Raw genomic sequence first — 25,167 nt, 5'->3', positions numbered from 1 at the left:
AATTTCATCTTTTGCTTTTGCCAAGTTTCTAAAAAAGGTTAAACTCTTTCTTCACCGATCATGCCTATTTGTTTTGTTTTTTGAACGAGACATTAAGGTTTTATGGGAAGTCGATGCTGATGTTGGCCAATTTTTGTCAGATAATTTGGTATTCTATTGAGTTTTCTGTATTTTATGAGCTTTCCATATGCTGATGCTTTCCGCTTCTCCAATTTATTAGCATATTCCTGGTTGGATCTTTCAAAAAGTATTTCGGTGTGTCGGAGCATGTTTGAGATGAAAGTATGTTCATATATTTAATATTACTTTTTATTGTCATAAATTCCTTTATAAAGCCTACAGTTGATGTTAGATAGGGAAATCATCATTCTCTCATGGTTGGAACCAATTAAGCCATAGAAACTGTTCTCAAACGAAGTCTTTTCAAGGGAAAATGTCTATATCGACCAGATCTATGCCAAGTCACATCCGAGTTGATCTCCACACCAAAGCCTACCGTCGGTGAACTGGTCAACTTCTGACAACGCGCTGGAAACAATTTATACCCTGCATAATCAAGTGGTTTCTTCCATTAAAGCATCTTTTTTACAGATGAAAATATGTTCGCTGTTGCAGAAGCATTTACCAGGAAAAGACTTCCAAAGTCAAGTGGAAGTGGTCTATGAAAAGACTTCCAAAGTCAAGTGGAAGTGGTTGCCCTGCAGCTGTTGTAATAGTTTGGTCGTGAGTCTTCTGTAATGCTTTCGCAGAAGACTTCCACTTTTGCAGCTTAAACAGAGACCAAAGTCTACCAGCATGATGGTTTAGAAGGTGCATTAAAGCAGTTAAGCCATACTCTATTTGCTGGAGAACATTGTAACAACCGGCAAAATACTAGAACCACCCAGCAAAAGCTTAAAATCTACTTTCAGAGCTGGGGTGTTTTCGTTAATGTCTTTTATTTCGCTGAACTATGTCAATGTCGTCGTATATCTCGTACAACTCGGAGAGGTCCTTCCCGATTCTGACGAAGCTTTTGGTGTTGCTCAACGTCAGCTCATACAGCCGTATTAGTTTTGCGGGGATACCAAATTCAGATATCGCGGCATAAAGGCAGCTACTTTTCGTGCTGTCGAAAGCAGCTTTGAAATCGACGAAGAGGTGGTGTGTGTCGATTCTCTTTTCACGGGATTTTTCCAAGATTTGGCGTATGGTGAATATCTGGTCGGTTGTTGATTTTCCAGGTCTAAAGCCACACTGATAAGGTCCTATCTGTTTGTTGACGGTGGGCTTTAATCCTTCACACAATACGCTCGTTAGAACCTTATACGTGTTGTTGAGGAGGCTTATCCCACGGTACTTGACGCAGATTGTGGGGTCACCTTTGTTATGGATTGGGCAGATCACACTTAAATTCCAATTGTTGAGCATGCTTTCGTCCGACCATACTTTACAACGAAGTTGATGCATGCTCCTTATCAGTTCTCTAGGGGTTCTACACAGGCATGCTGCGGTCTTGAAACTTTTTGTCTCAAAACAGCTTTTGTTCGACTAACATTGTCAATATCAGACTGTGCGGACAGCATTGATTAATGGCCGAATCGTTTCCCTTTTATACCCTGAACAGTGTATATTAAGTTTGCCATGAAGTTTGTAACACCGAGCAGGAAACGTCGGGGACCTGCTGAGTCGATTAACTCATGTCCGTCTGCCTTCGAGTAATCGCGAACTAGTTTGTGAAGCATCAATCTGAAATTTTGCTCAAGTCCTTTCTATTCCAAAAAGCTGCTCATTTGACGGAACCGCCGATATTAGACAACGTATATCTTTCCTGCCGGCTAAGATCTTAATTTAGTTAGTCTCAGTTGTGGGGACTGCCCTGTAAAACATGGTCTCTATGTTGGCTGTGGCTCCAATTTGAAAGAACTACTGACTCGGAAATGACAGAAACTTTTGCCGCTTTCGCGATTTTGTTCGAGCTTTCGTTTCTAAGCAATATTAAAGAGCACTATTTCATTGCCATCTCTACTAAGCTGCCCGCAACTGTACAGAAAACGCTCTCGAAGGTCTGTGCAGTGGCATTGTGGCACGCTCGAATTGTAACTATTGCCTCAATGTTGCTGCAAGAACGCCCTACAGTCTTGTCGACCCTTGGACAGGCGGACAGCAAGCTTAAAAAAATAAACTCGCGCCAACAGCGTTGCATGCAACAGCGTACAATAATTGCATGCCACATGCCGTCAGCTAAAATAGCGAAACGATTGCTCGATCGCTTACAGCGTGCCGCATCATGTTGCGCCACGTGTGGCATTCACAGCGAATAAATTTAATGCATCAATTTCATTTTCCACTTACTTGTTGTTATTGTTGCGCTTGTCGCTTATGTGGCACAGACTGGCGCATTCCTTGCAGCTGTTATTGTAATTGTTGAAACTGGTGTTGTTGTTGTTTTTTGTATTGCAAAGTTGTCTTAATGCCGTGCCAAGGTTGCCGCCTGCCTTTGCCGTGTCGCTGGCGTGCTTGCCACATCAACGCCTGCCGCCGCTACAAGCGTTGCAATATTGCCACACGGCCGCACACACACATGCACACACGCGCGCACCTATACAAGCGAGTAGCGTAGAATAAACACGCCCTCACACTTACGTTCGTACGCGTGCGTCGCGCTGCCGTTGCCGCTTGCGCTCGGCGCCAACACACTGCAGGCGCTTAATTGTATTGAAAACTTTACTGAGAGCATATTAAATGGAATTTTAATAAGGATTTATGTACGAAATTTCAAATTAATGACATTCTGTTTTTACAAGCTCGCCACACACACGTACACAAGCCTGCTCTCACACACATAGCGATGTAATATGCTGGAATGTATGCTCTTAATTGTCCTTTGCGTGATTTTTGGTGTTGTCGTTGTTGTTGTGCCTTTTCTTCGCTAAAAAAGTTAAAAGTTCGCTCCTCTTGCTGGCGTTGCGTTTTTGTTGTTGTTATTTTTTCTCAATAAATTCGCTTTACACTCAATTCATTTCCGTAAGGCGCTGCCAGCAGTACAAAAACAACAACAACAACAGCTACGCTCGGTTTGCGTTTCTTTGTCATCGTCTTTGTAATGAATTTGCAAATTAATTGCCATTGAGGCGGGGATTTATTGAATTGACCTGATTATGAGGCGCTTAAGTAAAAGTGATAGACAATTTTCAATTTGGCTTACAGCGGGCGACAGCGAACGAATGGAGGGATATACCAGGGCTGTCGCAAAAAAAACAACAAAAAATTAATATTTTTGAAAAGTTATATTTTTTATTCAAAGTAGTTTCCTTGTGCTTCGATACAGCCTTTAGCCCGGTCAATTAGCATTTCAAATGAGTGTTTAAGGTCTTGAGAATATCGGTCGTCGCCTTTTGGATAGCTGAAGTGTCCTGAAACCAGTGTCCTTTCATGGGCAAATGAAGTGTTACAAATAGGTAAAAATCGCAGGGTGCCAGATCAGGTGAGTAGGGTGAGTGATTACTGGTTAATATGGAGTTTTTTGTCAAAAAATCAGTGACTAGCGTTGACCGATGACACGGCGCATTATCGTACAACAGGCGCTAGGACCCTGCCTCACGGTACTGTGGTCGAGCACGACGAATGCGAGACAAAAGACGCTTCATAACACCAAGGTAAAACACAGCATTAATCGTTAGGCCAGGTGGGACGAACTCTCGGTGTACAATACCCTCGGAATCGTAAAAACAAATTAGCATTGTTTTTATTTTTGACTTCTGAAGACGACCGACTTCTGATCGTCACAGAGGTCCTCAGGACATTCTTGGAATCGCTTAAACCACTCATGCACATTACTACGGGATAGGCACTGATCACCATAAACTTTTTTTCATCATTTGAAATGTGTCAGTAAACGTTTTCCCAAGTTTAAAACAAACTTTTGTATTTTTACGACCGATGACCAAAAGCTGCTGTCACTTTTTGATCGATAACATCGATTGTAGTTATCCAATTGTCTTAAAATTTTTACGAAATGTCAACAAGAGATCAAACTTTTTATTTCATATACTCACCAATAGGTGGCGCCACCAGAAACAGTTATATTTAAAAAGTTGTTTCTTTTGCGACAGACCTTGTATAAGTGTAATATATGCAGAAGACATTGCAAGATCTTATTGTGTATCGAAATAACGGGGTTTGTTCGGCAAATAGTAGTACTCATTTTCTTCCGTCACGACTGTACTTCGAAGCGTACGCGCACCGACTGGACTCGGTAGAGGTCGTTCCTAGCTAACGAAGGAGCGGCTGGTCAGCTGTCTCCGAGCACCTGAAGCGATCGTGAGATCAGTGGTACCCGATTAAGTTTTGTTTTTCCTGGAATGCCTGGAAATCGCGCTGGCAGCGCTGCATGGACGCAGAAGAAGCCTCTTTTGAAAGTTTTTGAAAAATTGTAACGGTTAGTTCAATAAATTTTTTTAAATCGACTCAGTCCTATTACTTTTCGGACAAACCCTGTATACTTCAAAGTGAGTTCTTCTCTTCCGTGTAAAAGAAATATATCTGCATTATGCCCCGGAACTGTCTTCATCCTTTCAGCAATTGGTACGAACTGAGATATTAATCGATACCGTGAATAGAACAAGGAATTGTAAAGACACGATATTTCTTTCGAATGGCCTTCTGGAGTCGGATTTCTGGTTGAGCCAAGAACTACTTAACCGAATACAAATGCTATGCTAAAGTATAATATTGCTTTCTTTGGAATTTATTTCTTTACAGAGAAATACCATGAGACACAATACAAACCTTGCGTCAGAATCAGAAATAACCAAGACTCACTTGACTGCGGACTCAACTTAGTACTTGTAGATCTTGATTATATAGTATATAATCGGGTATAAACATCTCATAAAATCTTAGTGTCTTTTCGAAAAATTTACTAACAGGTCAATTGAAAAGTCCCCGGCCTACAATAGTTAAATATATCTTTTTGGCAGAACTCGTTTTTTTATTCAACAAAGTTCTCCTCAAAGGTAATACATATACTATAGCGACCTCCACTTTTTGTACATTGCTTCAAAATAGTCGTCTGTTTAAGGGATCACCACTTCATTCGACGAAAATTTTTTTCGCAGCGAGCATTCTTTGGAGTTCTAAGAACAGGAAGTAGTCGCTGCAGGCCAGATTTATTCAAAAAATTATTCCATCCACATCCCAAAATACAGACACCATAACCTTGCCAGCCGACTGTTGCGTTTTTCAACACTTTGGAGCGGATTCATCGTGTGAGTCCACTCGGATGATGGTCGATTAGACTTCGGAGTGAAATGATGGAGCCACGTTTCAACCATTATCACATACCGTGGCAAAAACTCGCGTTTTGTATACTTAAACATCTTTAAATACTGCTCCGAATCATCAACTCGTCTTTGTTTTTGGTCAAAGAGAGCTCGTGCAGCAACCATTTGTCACAGAGTTTTCTCATACCCAAATACCCTTTCACAATATATCCAGTACATTCCTTTGATATCTTTACAGTCTTGGTTTTTTCGAGCAACTTCACTTTAAGGGCATACAAACTTATTTTCGGGACTTTTTTATGCTTTCGTCGAAAACAGCCTCTTTAGGGCGTCCACTGCTTTCAGCGTACTGAGAGTGTACACGAAGACTGTGGTGAGTCGATTTGACGCCGTTCGCAGCAACTCGGACAGACGTATGAAACGACTTGGCGCATCTTAAAACACAGCTTCTGCAAGAACTGAAGCCGCTCGACTTTCACAAGCGACCTCGTTTCGTTCTATGGGCTCTTGAGAAATTCCAAGAAGATCCGACGTTTTCGAGCCAAATTTAGTTCAGCGATGGGGCTCATTTCTGACTCAATGGGTATGTAAACCAGCAAATTGCCGCATTTGGCAAGAGGAGCAACCTGAAGAGATTCAAGAGTTGACATCTCATACAGAAAACTATTTTTTGTGGTTTGTGGGCCGGTGGAATCATCGGTCTATATCGGTCTATCGGTCTTCAAGAATGATGCCATTAAGAAAATAACCGTCAATGTTGACCGATGTTATCGAGCCTTGATAACCGAGTATTTGATGCCTGAAATTGAAGCTCGTGATGTCGGTAACATTTGGTTTCAAAAAGATTTACTGAAAGAACACTTCGGTGAGCAGATAATATCACTTTTTGAGCCGGTTGATTGACCACCTAGAACGTTTTATATCACATAGTTAGACTAATCCTGTGGGAATATGTAAAGTCTCAAGTCTATGCGGACAATCCCACTTCGATTCAGGCCTTCGAGCAAGACATCAACCATATCAATCGACAGTTACCAGTCGAAATATTTGAACTTAAATTGAGCTCAACGGATGGACCCTCTGAGACGTAGCCGCGGCCAACATGTGGAAGAGATAATATTCAAACGATAAAAGACAAGCAATGTTTCTTCAAATGTTGATAATCATTCCTCATTAAATTTGTAGATTCTGTGTTTTTTTACTTTAAAAAGTAAAAAAGCTCGAAATGGATCATACTATAACCCTGATGGTTTATCTCGACTTTGGGCGAAGCTACGAATCCGATAGAAAAATGTTATTTTTCAAAGTTCTAGGAATGAAAAGATGTGAACTTGTGTATATAGACTTATTGCACATAACCTAAAAATTTATGTGAAAAATGCACATAACCAAATTTTTAGGTTTTTTATTTTTATCGTGGACAGTTTTATTAAAGCCTTTAATTCTATAGCAATATGTTCAATTGAAGAATCTGAACTGAAAAAAAAAAAATTGTAATTTCAAAGCTGCGGTTCGTAAGTGACCTCTCCTCCACACCATAAACAGATTTCTTCATTTATTAATCACAAACAATTCCGCAAATATTTACAGTATAAAGTAAACTACTTACACTTTACTCCCTTTCAAATTTAACGAAGAAGATAATAATAACTATTTGTTGTTGCTTTCTTTTGCAACATTTTCATAATTACAGAGAGGTCTGGCCGGAGAACGACGTTTTCGGCGCCATGTCCGCCGCACCAGAAGATGAATTGTTGCTGCTGCGTGAGATCTACATGCACAACATTGAATCAGGTAAGTAACAGCGCTTTTCGTATATGTATAACCCCCTCGTCTACTCCCCACCCCCCGAGGAGCAAAATGTTTGCTTTCAATTTTCGTTTTCGCGGCGCAAACAAACCTTTGCCACTATTAGCTAACTTAATAATTTATTCACTCTTTGTATCTTGTTGTTGTTGCTTCAATGCTACTCTGTTTTGTTGTTGTTGCTGATTTTGTTGCTTGCATTTTCCACGCGGGCGAATAATTTCACTTGCAAAGCGCAATTTTGACTGCAATATTTCTTCTTAACGGCGCATCTACTTCTTGCTCTTGCCGCTCTGCTCTCTAGCCTGTCACTCTCGCACTGCAGCTGTCAGGTATTGCATTTGAAAGACACTCGCCTGCCTTCGGTGGCGGCTAGCGTGAAGGGCAAGCGCCATGTCAAGTGCAAATGCTGCGAATTTGTAAATTGTCAGTGCAAGCTGTGCCCTCTCCCTCTATCTCCTATCTCTCTCTCTCTCTTCCTTTCTGCTTGTGTGTGCTTGTGACGTTCCGGTTGCCCGTTGTGTGATGTTGCAAGGCAGTGCGGCGCGGCGGAAATTGGTTTGCTGCAGGAAATGAATGAAAATCGTAATTACTGCGTTAATTAAAATAAAAATCGTGCATTTGGAAGATCTTAATGTTGCCAGTGCAATGTGGCCACCCGGTGTTATATGCTGCGCTTCGCATTCAACGTGCAACATGGCCAGTTAGTTGGCCGATGTCGTAAACGACTTGGTGGATAAAAAAAGTGTTGCAGAAAAAAATGTTGCCTGCAAAATTTCTGGCTCTTCCTCCTTACTATATAGCTTATTTGTATTTATACCACTGTGCAACATGTTGCACGTTGAAAACAATTTAGTTTTGCTAGGTCAAAGAGGGTTTGTGAAATCTATGTTGATTGGCGAAACAAGCGTAAACTTATGAAGTGAAGTCAGCAGTACAGAATTTTGGGGAACATTTTTTTGAATTGTCAGTCGGTGTGGCAACCCTAAAGCAGAAAAAAATTGAATTTGGCTAAATTAACTCGCTAAACAGTTTCTAATAATGAGAAAAATGCTTAATAGTTGAAATTTATGCATCAGTTAAATTTTTGGAAATATAACGGTATTTTTGAAAGAAAGTTATATTAAAGTAACTAAGTCACTGGGCTTCCTATTTTCTTAAAAATAGGCGAAACAAAGATAAATTTATGAATTTAAGTTAACAGAAAATAATTTTGCGGAAAATTTGTTGACTTGTCGGTCGGTGTGGCAACCCTAAAGCAGAAAAAAATGGAATTTTTCTAAATTAACCACTCAAAATTTTCTAATAATGAGAATAATGGTTAATATTTGAAATTTATAGGTCAGTTAAATATTTGGAAATATAACGGTACTTTTGAAGGACCGTTATATTTAAGTAACTAACTCACTAGGCCTACTATTTTCTTAAAAATAGCCCAAATAAAGATAAATCTATGAATTTAAGTTAACAAAAAAGTTTTGCGGAAATTTTATTGTATTGTCAGTCGGTGTGGCAACCCTAAAGCAGAAAAAAATTGAATTTATCTAAATTAACCATAAAAATTTTCTAGTAATGAGAATAATGGTCAATAGTTGAAATTTATAGATCAGTTAAATTTTTGAAAATATAACGGTACTTTTGAAAGACCGTTATATTCAAGTAACTAAGTCACTAGGCCTACTATTTTCTTAAAAATAGGCGAAATAAATATAAATTTATGAATTTAAGTTAACAGAAAATAATTTTGCTGAAATTAAATAAATTAACCACTAAAAAATTTCTAATAATGAGAATAATGGTTAATTGTTGAAATTTATAGATCAGTTAAATATTTGAAAACATAACGGTACTTTTGAAAGACCGTTATATTTAAGTAACTAAGTCACTAAGCCTACTATTTTCTTAAAAATAGCCCAAATATAAATAAATGTATGAATTTAAGTTAACAAAAAAGCTTTGCGGAAATTTTATTGAACTGTTAGTTGCTGTGGCAACCCTAAGTTATACAAAAATTGTTTTTAACACACTAAAAATTTTCTAATAATGAGAAGAGTGGCTAAGAGTTGAAACTTATACATCATTTCAATGTTTTGAAATATAACTGTTCTTGTGAGAGACCGTTATATTTAAGTAACTATAGTCACAAAGTTTGTAATATACATACTTAAAAATAGTTTATATGCTTTTCACAAAAGAGAAAATGGAATTAACATTAAAATATTTTATTTTGGACTGTCTGTCTGTCCATACCTGGACCGGATACAACTTTTCCGATAAGGGTATTTTTCGACCGACCAAAGTACAATATTTATGTAACTACACTCTTCTAAAGTCTGTTATCTAATACCCAAGTTACGAAAGCGAAAATTAGGCTGGCAGCAAAACTAGAAAAGAGGGCGTGGCATCGCTTACAGTCTAAAAAAATTGTGTCGCTGCTAAAATTTTAGCAAAATGTTTGGAATTAATTAATTATTTAAATATTTTTGGTACTATAGATAAGCCATGCCCACTATATATTCAAGCCACGCGCACCTTACATAGCAACCACGCCCACTCTACAAGTAACACTGATTTTTCAGAATCTTCGAAATTCTTAATTTGTAACTAAAAACTCATGTTTTCTACCAAAAACAATCGCAAATCAAACCTGCCTTATCATATAGTTTTAAATTCCGCCTGAAATCAGTCACACCTTACCTTTTTAAAACCTACTTCAAAATTTGTTTTTATTCGCGCAACCATAAAGCTGCGTGCTGCAAGGCACTAAATTATTTTATTCTCCTTTATTTCCTTCCGTGTCATTCATTCAGCGAATGTTGCATACGCCAAGGCGCTATGCCAAGGTGAATAGCCTGCAAACTGTTGCCAGCGTGCGCATTTCGAACAATTATCTTTTTTGTTCATTTTCTTACGCTGCAATTCTGAATCTGCGCAGACATCCATATGTATGCCAGCATATAACGGTATATTCTTTGTCACTCTGCGTTGCATGCTGCATTTTTTAATGTGCCAGTTAGTGGAATGAAAGCAACAAATTATCTCAAACAAATTGCTTCGGTTCATTAAAATTAAACGAAACGAAATGAAAGCAAAGCAAACAGTTGAAAGAAAGCGTAGCTTAAGAAAAGAACTAGAACAAAGCAAACTAGTGCCAGCAAATAATTTTCATTCTCTCTCGCTGGCTTTAGGAAAGTTCAAATAGCGAAATTACAGCTGGAAATCATTGTGGGCGTAAAGGAAGTGCCTTTGCATCTGTATGTGTGCGTGTGTTTAATGGAGAAATATCGTAATTTTCTATGAAGTTAGAATGAAGAAAGCAACGAAATCACTGGCACTTCGGCGAGCTGTCGCTGCAATTTGGTATGCAAAGCAGTTTAGGGCAAGATATAGTCTGGAACTGCAAGCGGCGGCAATAAGTAAATCGCCTAACTAATGCTGAGAGTACCTGGGGTGTGTGCACATGCATAGCTTGGCAGCGCTTAACTTCTATGTCTCATTTGTGACAGCTAGGTTAACACCCTTTACTTGACTTATTTGGTTTAATCATTTTATTATTGTTTTTATTGTTGATATTGTTTTTGTTCATTCTAAAGTTAGTAAAATTGTATGAAAAAAACTGAGATTGTGACAGTGCGCCAGAAATGTGAGATTTTTCATTAGGTATTTGACCAAGGAATTGAATAGCATAGGTCGAGATATCCAAATTTTGTCACACTAGCTTACTAACAGCTGTTAAAGGCTTATCAAATTTTCATTGTAAATCACATTTTTCAATGACAAGTTTTAAAATCCCAACAAAGGTTAGGTTAGGCTACTAAGCCGCTCATAGACCTCTTTTGGTACTTTGCAATATCAGATGGAGTTCAGTTACTGGGTCCATGAGAAGTGGTCCTCCTTTAGGATGCCTACGCTTGACGCGAATTTCAACAGACGCTGTGGCCTCACTATCGATACCTCTTACATCATCCTTTGGGGATCCCAAATGCTTACAGCGTAGTCTTGCCAATGTGGTTAAAGTGCACAAAAGATGATCCATTATTTCCCAGGTGCCTTGTTCTAGAGATTTCCTGCAGTCTTCTCGATCTATCGACCCGGTTCTGCAGGGGTGTGTCGCGATAAGACAGTAACCAGTTAGTATTCCCATCATATTCCTACAGCGTCTTCTATTCAGTAGTTTTTGTACTTACGATCTACCGTTTTACACATGGCTGTTGAATTTTTGCATCCACGTAGCTCGTTCCATCGGGTTTTGATTTTCTTTACCATGCATCATTATCATTATCTCAATGTTAATCACATTTTCGCATGTTAGTCGTACACCATTCTTGGCAATATCGTCTACTATTTCATTGCCCTCGCAGCTTTTGTGACCTGGCAGCCGATAGAACTAAGTTGCTTGCTTTTGGCAACACTTTCCACTGCTGCCCTGCTGACTTGCTTCCTAAAACACTTTTGGCCGATATGCGTTACGAGGTTACTGCCTTGAGCACCGCTTGGCTGTCTACGTAGATGTTGACTCTGGAATTGCCTGTAGGTGCATTAGAGGCCATCTCCGCGGTTTTCGCAATAGTAAAGACCTCAGCGTGAAATATACTGCAGTGGTCCGTCTTATGCCAAACTCAGGACAGTACATAAAATCCAAGCAAAAATATTCTATGAGTTTTTGGCTTGGTTCAAGTAAACTATGTCCCTAGTCATCGTAAAATCACAATTTTTGAACCTTAAAATTATTAAAATTGATCCTTGAAATTATTCTATGAAGTTGTTCTGCAAAGCACCGCAATATTTGCTTTATTTCAAAATATGCCTCAGTTTCGGTGATTTTTTACAACCATTACATTGAGTTCTGAGAATTTTCTTGTTCTTCAAATTGCGTTGTTTTCGGCACGCACTTTTCCTTGCGACGACCAAATAGTCAGTATGAGTGGTTTTCTAATTTATGGGATAGTTAAAGCATATTATTTCATAAACGCTAAATCATAAATTTTCTGCGTCTTTCCACACGCAGTTTTATCGAATGGCCATCGTGTGAACTATCTAGTGAAAATATGGACAGCATTTTAACGTAACTAATTATTTCTGTAAGATATTTTTAAGATATCATGTCGATTTTACTATCATCCAAGGATATCTTCGTCCGCAATAGTCTCGTTTGTACACACAATGTGTCCAATGTCTTCGGAATCAGTAGAAAATTTAACAAAACACTTACGAATTTTGCTTCACTAGGCTCAAAGCACCGACAGTACACATTAAGTCATGTTATGTACCCAAAAATGGTTTTATTTAAGGGGCACAACTAGTTAGAAATCTAAAACTAGTCACTTTTACACTGAAGAATGCAAGCTGGAGAAGATGTTTGAAGTGGTAATATTTATTGAAGTCAGTTTTTTTCTTAGCTTGCATATTATTGGAAATCCAGAGCTTGATATAGAAGGATGTTTAAAGCAGTCGCGTTTTGCTCGAAGCTGCTGATAGCCAGATAATATCGGTTTCACCTGACAGGCATGACTATTATGAGACTTTTCAAAGTATGTGCCCATATTGGTCAGATCTGTTCGGCAGAAAGTCAGTATATATATTATTTGTGTAATGTTTTAAGTGAAAACATGGATTTATTTATATTTCGATAGGCTATATTTTAAAAAACAACAACAATTTATATTCAAGTAAGTTTTTCACCAAAAAATATTTTTGAAATTTGCTTGATTAATTACTCAGAGACAAATTATGCGATCACTATCAAATTCCTTTTGCATGTTCTGCTTATAGTTCTCCATACAATGACCTACCAGTTTTTTGGAGAATTTAGGAAAAACATTTTTTTGCAGATCATGAGAACTTTTGTTTTTAAGCCGTCGCATAGTGGGAATCTGATCCCCATTTTTAGGGATTAATTCACGCAAGCTTTATTTCTATGATTTATTATTACATTATTTTTAATATAACTACAGTTGGTCCTGATAAACATTTTTTTTTTAGAAAATTTGCATACATATGTAATTTGGTGTACTAGTTATGAAGCTTTTATTTAATACTTATCACTATCATTGCCATCTTTATCGGAACTGAGATTAGAATACACCTTCACCTTCACCAACATAGGTAATGTCATCATTACGTAGGTTGCTATATATATTTCTGGCCTAATAATGTAAATAGGCATATTTATCAACGAAAATGTTTTTTTTATTCTTTTTATTTTTTTATTTTTTTTTTTAATTTTATTTTTATTTTAATTTTTTTTTATTTTAATTATTTTTTTATTTTAATTATTTTTTATTTTTATTTTTTTTTTGTCGATTGCTGTTTTGTTTCGGGCTCATACGCATAGATCCATGATTCGTCACCTTACGATCTTATAAACGTCTTTTGAAGCACCGCGATCGTAATTTTTCAGCATTTCTTTACACCAATCCACACGAGCCTTTTTTTGAGCGATTGTCAAATTGTGCGGGATCCAACGAGAACAAACCTTTTTTACGGCCAGGTGTTCATGCAATATCGAATGTATGCTGGTGGGAGAAATGCATAGGCATGCCTCTATCTGAAGGTATGTTACATGACGGTCTTGCTTTATCAGTTCACGTACGGCATCGATGTTTTCTGGCACAACGGCTATTTTTGGACGACCTTCACGTCATTCGTCTTTGAGTGTGCGTCGGCCACGATTGAATTCGTTGTACCAGTTTTTCACAGTGCTATAGGATGGTGCTTCATAGCCATACAAAGATTTTAGTTCATCGATGCACTCTTGTCGTGATAATCCACGTCGAAAGTTGTGAAAAATGATCGCACGAAAATATTCACGAGTTAATTCCATTTTTTGCCGAGATGAATTTTTTAATTCCTGTAAATAAAACAATTCACGATTAAATGACAAAACGTTCTGAGTGATGTTATGCTAAAAAATGTCAAACTTTCCAATGGAAATGTCAGATTGCACCTGGCAACACTTAGTGTTGCCCTAGGCCAGAATATACATATATAGCAGCCCTCGTATTACCACCATCTGCACTATAATCACGTATGACCACATCAACAGTCTGTTCTGGCAAATTTTTAATGTTCTGTTTTTGCTGTCTTGGCTTGATTATTTATTCGATTTTTTGCCACTGCATTTTCTACAATAAAATTCTTGATATTTTTAAAAGCCCGAGCTTCCTCTGTTAATAGGCAAAAGAGTGAAAAATGATTAGTTTTTCCACTTATTTTTTCAACACAAATTTTCGCAAAATATTTGATTAGCTAGCTAAGCTTGGGTTCCATGGTTGGATTTGTAGATTTTTTAATTACTTGACATAACTGCAATTTAAATACAAATATTTTTTGGGTAAAATCACATATCTCATAACCGGTTCGAATGATTTCATCCAACCAACCAACCAACCCATTTGGTATTTAAATTCTTCTGACATTCTTATGTTACAGTGCTAAAATGGGCGAAATCGGTTTACAAACACGCGTGATTCCCATGTGACATAATTTTACAAAACAAACAACAAAAACTTGCACTAATAATTCCTTTAAAGTAAGCTACCTTATGACCGAAAATTGCCCAATTTCAACCAAAACTGTTCAAGTCTTTGGGTACCGAATGTGTAGACCTCAGTATCTATATCTCACTTTTGACCGAAAATATCGGTCAAAGTATGGGATATACAATTGAAGTTCCGAGAGAATTCTCTCCTGGCAATAGTATCTCTGTGTATCAAAAATGTGCTGAAACAGGTTAGATTTTTGAACTTCCTAGTGACTTTACATCTCAGCCAATATGTGAATCATCTCAATGAAAATGGGGGAACGTTATGAGTAAAATAACAGTGAATCTTTGTGCCTATAATGGCTAAATTGGGCGATAACTTGACCAGGCCCATATAACTAATATCAGTGCAGTTGGTCTTCATACCATAAAGATATTGCTCTGCAAGGATAAAGGCGTGGACAGTATAGGGTATTGGCAACAACCACAAGGCATGCGCCACGCTAAGTTGCGAATGGGTGGTTAAAACCTAAAAAGGTTTAAATTCTTAATCTACCACCCAAGGGGCAAGATAAGGTTACTTGTGGCTTTCAATGCTGTCCATTGTAAGTTCAAGAAGCAACATGGATATATCTTCTTGTGCAAATTTGCGGTTCTGCGACATAGAGCCTGAAACTCCTGAACACCTGCACAGCAGTCTGTAGGCACAGGATAAAGCGCTTTGAGTCCATGTTTTCAAATACGGATCACATCGCTTCAATAGCGCCTAGCAGTATATTTCAATTTATCAATAAGCTGCGGCTAAGTGAGTCGTAACCTAGGAAGGAGTACATTAGACCTTAAGTCGCGTGCAATTTTCATTTATTTATCTAATTTAATCTAGGCTCTTTCTAAGCGTCTGACATATGCTCCCTACCAAAAAGTAGTCATATAAATCCCCAACTGACTGAAAAAATAATATAAAACCATATTTTTGTATGCGATTTTGCTAATTCAATGTCGAAACATGCAATTTTTATCACCTGGTCAGGCCCAGAGGACGTTCAGACCCTTATACGAAATATATTTATTTTCTAAAATTTTTTTGTTGTACTTTTAATGCTGTCTACTAAAGCATTTATGCCGTTAAATTCTGCCTGAAAGCTGTGAACTTGATTAACCTTCACTTTATTAATCACGACACATACAAATGACTACCAACACATACGCAGTAGCACAGAACATAAAACAGCCTTGAAAATCCATGAATTCGCATAAAATTTTGTGAGATTGTCTGCTTATATGTATTTCGCTTTGATTACAATTCGGGGGCCCAAAGGCAGGCAAGGCTGTAAAAGCAAATTATCGCAATTCTATTTGAAATGGCGCTATTCATTTATATTTCACGGCGGTGATTTGCAAATTTAATGGCGCGCAACGACACTATGGGCGCGTATTTAGCAGATGCCAATGGAATGCTTGGGCATAAATAGACTGGCATATTTTTTGCTGCAATTTAAAGCTCCCAAACAGACGATTGAACATATTGAGCTGATTTGCAAATGTAGAAAAGATTTTATATTTAAATTTTTTATTTGCTTACTTTGTCTGCTGCTGGCTGCCAACGCCCTCAAATGCCAAAAATCACAGCGAAATTTGTATTGAGTGCAACAACAATAACAACAGCAGCGAGTTTCGCAGGTATACAATAATAAATATGAGAAAAAAAACGAATTTGAAAAGAAATCGATAGCTGTCTGCAAGCGTAACACACACACACCAATGCATAAACACACACACATTCAAAGCAGTGATATTAAGCAATACATTACAGCGGCGCCGCACGTCTTCTTATCGCCAACTGGCGTTTCGTTGCGCCGCTGCGTGTTTATGCACATTTACACCTGCCCCCACAGCCTTAGCGTATCTGCGCGTTAGCGTGTGTTTGTGTACGTGTTTGCGCGCCACAAATAAATTCATTTCACATTATAGATGCATATGCAAACACGGTGGAGAAAGAGAGCGAGAAAGAAAGCACGAAAAAGAATAATAATAACAAATGACAAAAAGTGAAGTGCAACCAGAAAAAAACTGTGTTACAACAATGTTGTTAAGATAAAAGTTTCCGCACACACACACACACACACTCGCATATATACACAGGCACTTGTAGCTAAGTAGTTGTGCCAAGTACAGGCTGCAGGTGAGCAGCGTCAGTTGTATATAGTAAACGTGTGTTATGCAATGACGGCAGCAGCATGATAAAAGCTGACTGCTTGCCGCTGAGCGGAGGCTGTATGCCAGCGCCTTGAGGTAGGCAACGCGTGGCACCTACAGCCGCCGTAGTTTAGCGCTCTACTCAGCACAAAACACACGCGCAGCCACATAAGTACTAAAACACACATACACACACACATATATATATATATATATATAGATTGTATGTTCGTAAATTTTGCTCTATCGTCGACTGAAACATGACTTTTTAATTTTGTTGTCATTTTCGGCGCGGCGCTGTCAGTGCGCCAGCAGTGATAGCATATCTCCTGTGTTGCCATCTGCCATTTGTTGTTGTTGTTGTTGTTGCGCTCTTCTTGTAGTCTCAGAACTTTAGTGTCTTCATTTTTCACATTTTTGGCTGCTGTTTCCTGTGGCAATCTACACAAATACCTACATTTACATATGTACATACTTACATGTAAAGTACTTTCGGGTGTAAATATAATTCTTTAAAGTTATGGAAATACAAATTTTTAGTTAAGTTTGTTTAATGCAATGGGCCTCTAGGCATATTTTATTTATTTTTTTTTTTCAAAAATTAATTGTTTATTTAAGCACAACATGATAAATGGTATTAACTAAAGTGTTACCCATCTGATGCTATGACATCTTCGCATCTTTGTGTCAGTTTGTGGATTTCGTTCTGAAAGAACGGCACCAGTTTGACCGCTAAGATTGAAGCAAGCCAATTTTTGATAACCCGTTCCGATGTGAACCGTATTTCAGTGTGCGCGTTCTGCATCGACCGATACAAATGGAAGTCGAAAGGACAAAATCCAGACTAATTCGGGTGAGACAAAACTTTCCTGCCGCTGCGTTTCAAATAGTCTTAACTGGACTTGCAACAGAAGGCCGATCGTTGTCGCGATGGTAAATTGTTTTCTGGTGCTTAGTCGAAAACTCAAGTAGTTCTTCAACAATCTCTTATTCAGCTTAATGTGTTGCTGGTAGCATTAATTCGCCCGGTTCTCACCCGGTTTCAAAAGCTCATAATTTAGCATGTTCTACTGACCCGACTTCAACGTCATAGAGTTTTGCCGATATGATTTTTTGCATATTGTTGTCTTAATGGTTTCATATTCCATCATCAGTCACAATCCGAAACAAAAACATCTTTTGTACGTAAGGCTCAAGCAGCATTTCTCACATCCAATCAGTCTTTCAACGTTTTCTTGCTTTTGAGTGAATTCTGCTGCTGTGAAACGATATGAAATACAGGTAGATATACGGCAGCTGGATCAGTTTTCACATATGATTTTGGCATGTTGGGTTGTCGTAATGAATCCACGTTTCATCAGCAGTCCCAACCCGTTGCAAAACCAACTTTTTATGTAGGGTTCAAGCAGTATTTCTGACATGAAAAATTATCTTTCAAAATCTTTTGGCTTCAATTCATATGACATCCAATTAACTTGCTTATGAATATATCCAGCTGCTGTGAAAACTTTTGAAATGGTTGCATTGCTCACATAGATTTTGCGTGCTTTTCTTGTTCTTTACAACAATCTTCATCGAGTAATGCTTTTAGTTTAGTTTCATCTGCAAGAAGTCTTCTTCAAATAATATTAAATACTCCAAAACACAGTTGGACGTGCTTCAAAGCTTAGCTGAGTAAGTAGGTTGGTGGATGGAGTGGCGGTCTGACGACGCACCTTGGCCTTTGGGAGGCCCATTGTGAAACAATCGGGACCAAAATCCTCTCACTCTATTATCTTCTCTTTGAATCAACCCTTGATTCTGTTGAAGTTTATCATTACGAAAAGTTTTATTTGTACAATCGGCGGAATATTGTGGCAAAACTCCGATAGTTCCTAGTCTGCTGGCACAATCAGGAAATGCCCTATTCGTATTAGCACTCCTAATACAGTCCCTGTATCCTTCATACACAACTTTGAAGGTTTTGCAATGATTTGGTGGATGGAAGGAAACTAACTTAATGACTATCTTAGAATGCCCCTCATTATAGGCGAATAATAGGGTGGATTATTTCAAGGTAATAATTCATAAAGGATAGCATATTATTATTATGCTGTCAAAAGAAACTTCTCTTCTGTGTACCTCTCTAATAAAGTTTTATAATTAAAAGTACATATGGTTCACCCTGTAATGATTAACAAGAAAAATATATTTGATAGAATTAAATGACTTAAAAAATGTCTTAATATATGTATATCCCCTGATACAGTTAGTATACGAATAATATCCGCTCCGGGCGTTGTATTCTGGCCAAATATTGGGTAGTCGAAAAAGTCTTTTCGTATTTTGTCAATAGTTGTCGTTGCAGTTGTATACGAGTATCTCCAGTGCTACTAATCATATTGTGTCATACTATATATTGTTGGCAAGGTGAGATTTTAAGCTTTATTTAACCAAATAAAAAAAAATTAAATTCGGGGAAGTTGAAAAAAATTTACTGCTGTTCAAAAATGAGTGAAAATAATGAAGAAATTCGCTATATTGTGAAATTTTTGTATAAAAAAGGGAAGAATGCCACGCAAGCCAGCAATGAAATTTGTGAAGTTTACGGAGACAATGCTGTATCAGTTGGTGTAGCACCCCAATGCTTCGCTCGCTTCCGTTCTGGAAATTTCAATTTACACTGTAAAAGTTTTACACTGATGGAATAATGTCTCTAGCGGAAAATGCCATAAACTGGTCGACCACAATTTTACATACATATTTGTTTATTTATTTATTAGTTTAAAGATAAAAAAATAAATTGAAGTCTGATTAGAAATACGAAAAGACTTTTTCGACTACCCAATATATGAAATTTAGTAGCCTCAAGCAAAGAAGTCACTATGGATGCGTTCGGCTGTGATCAAAGAGTTCCTTAAATAAAGTTCAACCAACACAGATTAGCACTCTCAACTGTAGGTAACTTTCTTGCTTCTGTGGAAACAGAAGATGATCAGATAAGCTGAAGTAAAATTACTTTGGACCGCTCTCGACATGACAGAACAACAGTTATGTGGGTGTGAGTTTCTGTTTTGCCAACATTTTATCGTTATTATAGCCTATTTCCTCTGCATTTTTTTTAATTGATACAAAAAGAGCAATGGAAGACTACAGATCTATATATAGACTATAAATGAGACTAATTGAAAGTTTAGTGCTTGGCAAAAGTTTCTGCTATGCTAAAAATATGTACAGTCTCACTCATTTAATCTCACATTATCAAAAATATTTATGTATAAAATTAAAGTCATTAAAAAATCAACACTGTTTTGTGCTGGTACTTGAATTTAAAGCTTGCTATTATTAGTCTTAAGTACTTCTGAGCAAAATCCCCTACGACTATGATATCCAAATGAAGAATTACATACAGTGTGTGTTGTCTTAAACATTTCACCGTCTTCTTCTTTTTCTTCTTCTAATTTGCATGTGCTAATTTTGTTTTGGTAAGTGTTTTTCCTTGTTGAGCATAACTTGTGTGTTTGTTATCTTTTTGTTTCGACAGTCACTGACTTAAGATTTGGGTAGGACCATGAATTGGTAACACGTATTAATGTGCCTGTGTTATAAATAGTATTCACTTAAGTGGCTTTCTGAATACTTATAACGAACTTGTATACAAATAAATCAAAACAGACATTGAAATTGGTTTCAATTTGCGACTTATTGGATGTATTTGTAGCATTCTATTCTTAAATTCTTATAAATCAGTTACATATAACATAAAAATACTATTTTTATAGAAATATAATGACTAGGAGAATTTAATCAATGAAACCTGTGACTATGCTCCCATTTTCCCTTATACAACACATTTTCGCTCACTTGCTTCCTTATAAGAAATTATAATTCTTCGCCACTCCTTTCTAACTTTGATAACCTCAAATCTTTGTAAACTAAATTTTTTACACACAGCCGATAATAGAATTATGTTCTCTGAAAAAAGCCTTGAAAACTATCTTGTAGCTCATGAAAGATAGTGCAAAAATATAAATCAATTCCGCAACACACGCGAAACTTTGCTGCACATATGCGTAGGCAAAGCCGTTATATGCCGGATTAAGCCTAGGAAGTTTAAATTTCTGCAAACTTTTCACTTTTATGCGCGTTTTCAAAAGGCTTTTGTGCGTGCAACTTTGTGCAAAGTCCTTCGCGTTTTCAATGGGCGACAACTTGCCGAAAAGACTCGTGAACACTCTGAATGAATATGCGTGTGAGCTTTGTTTTTGTATAAGTGCACTGTAGGAAATTGAAACTAAATTCATTCTTCGCTTTCCAGTATACAAATCAAGTGCCACTCCGTGGACCCAGACACCAAATATGTGGACTCTAGTGAATGTGGCTGATTTTTTACAGATTACATTTGTGAATCTGTGAAGTCTACTATTGAAATTGAGAGCATGTTCCTGTACCCAACATAAGTAATATCGGGTCTATACTTCCCTTACTCCTCCTTTACCTAATATTAATGTTTTCGAATTTATACCACATCTATTGTCCAGTATGGAATAAATAACGGGTTTTCAATAGGGATGCTACAAAAGTAGACCGTTAGGGACAGCAAACGACGTCACATTTTTCCCCGCCCTTCTGACACTTCTCATTAGTAAGGTTTGGAAAGATATACGATCCAACAACAAGTTGAAATTATTAAAATTTACTACCGCAATTCTGAGTCAGTGGCGTCAAGTTTAAGAGCGCTACGTCCAATTTATGGTCGTCATAATCATCCTGTCAGATCAACAATTGAGCGTCTAGTGCATAAATTTATATCAACAGGCTCAGTACAAAATGTTCCTGTGCCAGTGAGACAAAGAAGTGCCCATAGCGTCAAGAATATTTCTGTCGCATAAATTGAGGAAGATCCAAATCAGTCTCTCATAAGTCGTTCTCAAGCGTTGATCATCTCTGTGACGTCGTTTTGGGGAATTTTGCGAGAAGATCCTAAAAAAGCCTACATCCATGCAGGATTAAATTGACGTAAGCACTGAAGCCGCTTGACCACCAGAATCATCGTATGTTCGTGAATTGGGCTGGGCAACAACTTGAAAATGATCCGGTTTTATATTGAAAAATCATCTTCAGCGAAGAGGTTCATTTTTGGCTAAATGGCTTCGTCAATAAGCAAAATATACCTTATTGGGGAAGCAGCAAGCCACACGTACTCTATGAGTCACCATAGCATCCTTAAAAAGTTACGGTTTGGTTAGGTTTATGCGCCGGCGGCGTCATTGGGCCGTACTTCTTTCGTTATGATCAAAACCGGCGCGTTACTGTGATTGTAAATCGCTACTGTTGATGAATGATAACCGAACATTTTGGCCCGAATTGGATAGTATGGACTTGGACAATATATGATTCCAACAGGACGGCGACACAAGCCACATACCGACTGCCACAATCGATTTAATGAAAACCAAGTTTGGTGTTATCTAACGAAATGATCCAATCAATTAGCAGTCTCGGTCGTGCGATTTGACGCCGTTAGATTATATCCTGTGGGGCTACGTCAAGGTCTATGGTCCAACAAGCCAGCGACGGTTGATGAACTTTGCACGAATATCGAACATGAAATTGCAGCAGTATCGGCCGTTTTATGCTTGAAAACCAACGAAAATTGGCTTCGACGTCTGGAGCTCTGAAAACGTGCCCGTGGTGGCCGTGCAAAGGAAATCGAGTTCAATACATATTGGCATCGAATGTACTTTCACAGGAATAAAGAATTTCATTGATATCCCAAACCGTTTTTGTACTTTGGTTGCGCTCTTATTGAAAAAAAAAAATCATTATTAATGAAATTCAGTGTACTCTTGCCTAAAATGGATGACGTCTGGTTATCATTTCTCTTAGTTTAATATAAAGACTTCTCAACACCTGAAGGTACTATTTTCCTGGCTTTGATCCTTACAAAATGGCAGAGTAAAAAATGCTTGACTACACTCGCACTATGCCTCTCCTTACTTGTTTTCTTTTTTTATCGAAATTTAGTCCCTCAAAAAGCAAGTTTTCAGTTCTTTGAATTTTCCCTGCAGGGTTCTATTTTTCCTCTGCTCAGTAGCAGCCCTGCGCTTACATGTCATGTTCATTTGTCCGTATATAAATATTTAAGTGTGCGCACATATCTTCCAACTGTTCACGCATAAAATGTAGGCGAATAACGGAAGTCTTACAGCTGCTTCGCATAGCGGATCATCTAAAAACTTATGAATGCCACCGTGTGTCCTCGGCGTGCATGTTGTTGTGTAGCTATGAGTATTTATATACAAATCTGCCATGTGATTATGCATGAGTGGTTGTGATTTAGAGCTTATTCATATGAAAAGAGAAGCCAATAATTTTTAGCTAACACTCAAAGGATGCTGTTTTGAGAAATGCTAAAAATACGCATTATAAATTTAAGTTTGTAGCTAAATTTGACTAAAATGCGCTTTATAAATTTATTATTAGATAATTTTATATTTTTAAACTAATTTGGGAAATTTTTCAGTTTTATTATAACTTTATCAAATTAAATTTGCGTACCTAGCGCTTGAAATACAGTAGCCCTTTGGTGAAAATAGAAAGAATTATATTTTAAACAAGTGTCTCATATGCAAAGTGAGACCAGAAAAGTCTTGTCTATCTGCGTTGATGTAGCTCCTGTGCGCATGCAGCGGGACAAATATAGAATACAGCTGAAAGCGTGCGCCAGCACTGCCTTGTTGATGTTGGCAAGGGAAGGGCAGCGCAAACACAGCCGTTAGAAAGCGACCTTTATGCCAGCGCTTTGCAAACAATCGAGTTTTTTCCTTCAATAAAAACCAAACATATCAGAGCCTTTGACGGCAGTTAACTCTTTGAGCGTTTGCTAAGTTTTTTGCTCAAATCTCCTTTGGCGCAGATATAGCATTTTCAATTCACTTGCCAGCCTGCCTCTGTTCGCACTATTCATTAGAAGATTCTACTACTTTATTTTCAATAGTTTTTCAAACTTTTAGTCACACGTTTCGCACGCGTCACACGTTTTCTAGTCGCCACTGTGTGAGGTACTTGTTGCTGTCCTTGCGAAATCCTTGCGAAATGTGGAGCTTTGTGAAAGTGAAGCTAACAGTAAACAATTTTATCCGTAATTACACGCAAATATGAAATGAAAGTAAACGAGTTGATATCACGCTTTTACTTTTCGCTTTCACAACTCAACTGTGTCACGGTAAAACGAGTTGCATTTCTACGCCATGGCGTATGAGTAATATCAGTAAAGTATGCACCAAACTGCGCATTTTGGGCTATTTTCAACTTCATTTCGCTTAATCTGTGCTCGCATGCTTTATATTTGGTCATTTTTTGAATTCCAATTTGGACGCTTATTATTATATTTTTAATATAACAGTTGTCTTAAATTGCTTGGTTTTTATTTGTGACATTCTGTGAATTAGACGATGTTGATGTGACCGACCTTTGGTTCCACAGTTTAGATGCCATAAACCTGTTTTGGTGAGCACATTATCTCATGAGCCTTTGGCGTGGCGTCTGCTATCATGCTGTTTAACACCGCTGGACTATTTCTTTGTAGGTTTATGTGCAGTCGATTGTCTGAGTAAATAGATCCAAAACGACTAACGTTTTGGAAGCGAAGGCAAGCATACCCTTATCTGTATAATAAAGCTAAATTCTTCGCTATATTATTGAAATATATGCATATTATTTCATTTTGAAAACCAGATGTCTGAATTAAACTTCTTTAAAAAAAGGCTTATTCACAAATTTAAATCAAAACTCAACTTATCACTGAATTTTCAGATTTTGCTTGAGGCTATTATTTTCTGCAGACATAGCTCTAGTACGCGCTTCGAGAAACTCGCTTTAAGATGTAAAACATTAGTAAACGTGATCTGATACCTTGAGTTGTAATGACTCAGTTGGTATCTACAGGGTCCGGCACTCGAAGTGTAACCAATTGAAAAAGCCATACATTCGGTTTGGAAAACTATTATTATTTATTTTAAAGTACAAAATGTTTGAAAATAATCATAAATTCAGCACCAATTCACTTTTGCTCGATATGACCACCTGTTGCCTTAGCTATGGCCTTGAGGCGGTCAAAAAACGAATCGCAAGCTGCCCGAATGTGACTTGCCGGTATTTTGGCCCATTCACGGACAATGGCTTTCTTCTGCATCTCGAGACTGGTGTATTTTTTACTTCGGACCTTGCTCTCCAAAATGGCCCAGAGAGAATAATCCATTGGATTCGCATCTGGTGAGTTCGAGAGCCGTTGTGTGGTCGTAATGAAGTTCGAAAAGTTGTTTTTCAGGTATTCTTGGTTCACTTGCGCTTTGTGAGACGGTGCTGAGTCTTGTTGAAATGTCCATGGTTTGCCACCGAAATGTTTGTTTGCCCACGGCTTCCAAGTAGCCTCCA

General features: G+C 37.7%; 1 protein-coding gene across 1 annotated transcript in view; it reads left to right on the top strand.

Moving 5' to 3' along the window:
- The window catches only part of LOC120782568 (protein timeless homolog), a 495,677-nt gene that overhangs the window by 121,291 nt on the left and 349,219 nt on the right, over positions 1–25,167 (top strand). Inside the window, exon 11 of the mRNA XM_040114906.1 lies at positions 6,958–7,058. Coding sequence (XP_039970840.1) covers positions 6,958–7,058 — 101 coding nt within the window. The remainder of the gene's footprint in view (positions 1–6,957; positions 7,059–25,167) is intronic.

The sequence above is a fragment of the Bactrocera tryoni genome, chromosome 1 (assembly GCF_016617805.1).
Source record: "Bactrocera tryoni isolate S06 chromosome 1, CSIRO_BtryS06_freeze2, whole genome shotgun sequence".
In the NCBI taxonomy this organism is placed as follows: Eukaryota; Metazoa; Arthropoda; class Insecta; order Diptera; family Tephritidae; genus Bactrocera; species Bactrocera tryoni.
The sequence above is the reverse complement of the archived record's forward strand: the minus strand, read 5'-3'. Positions and strand labels throughout refer to the sequence as shown.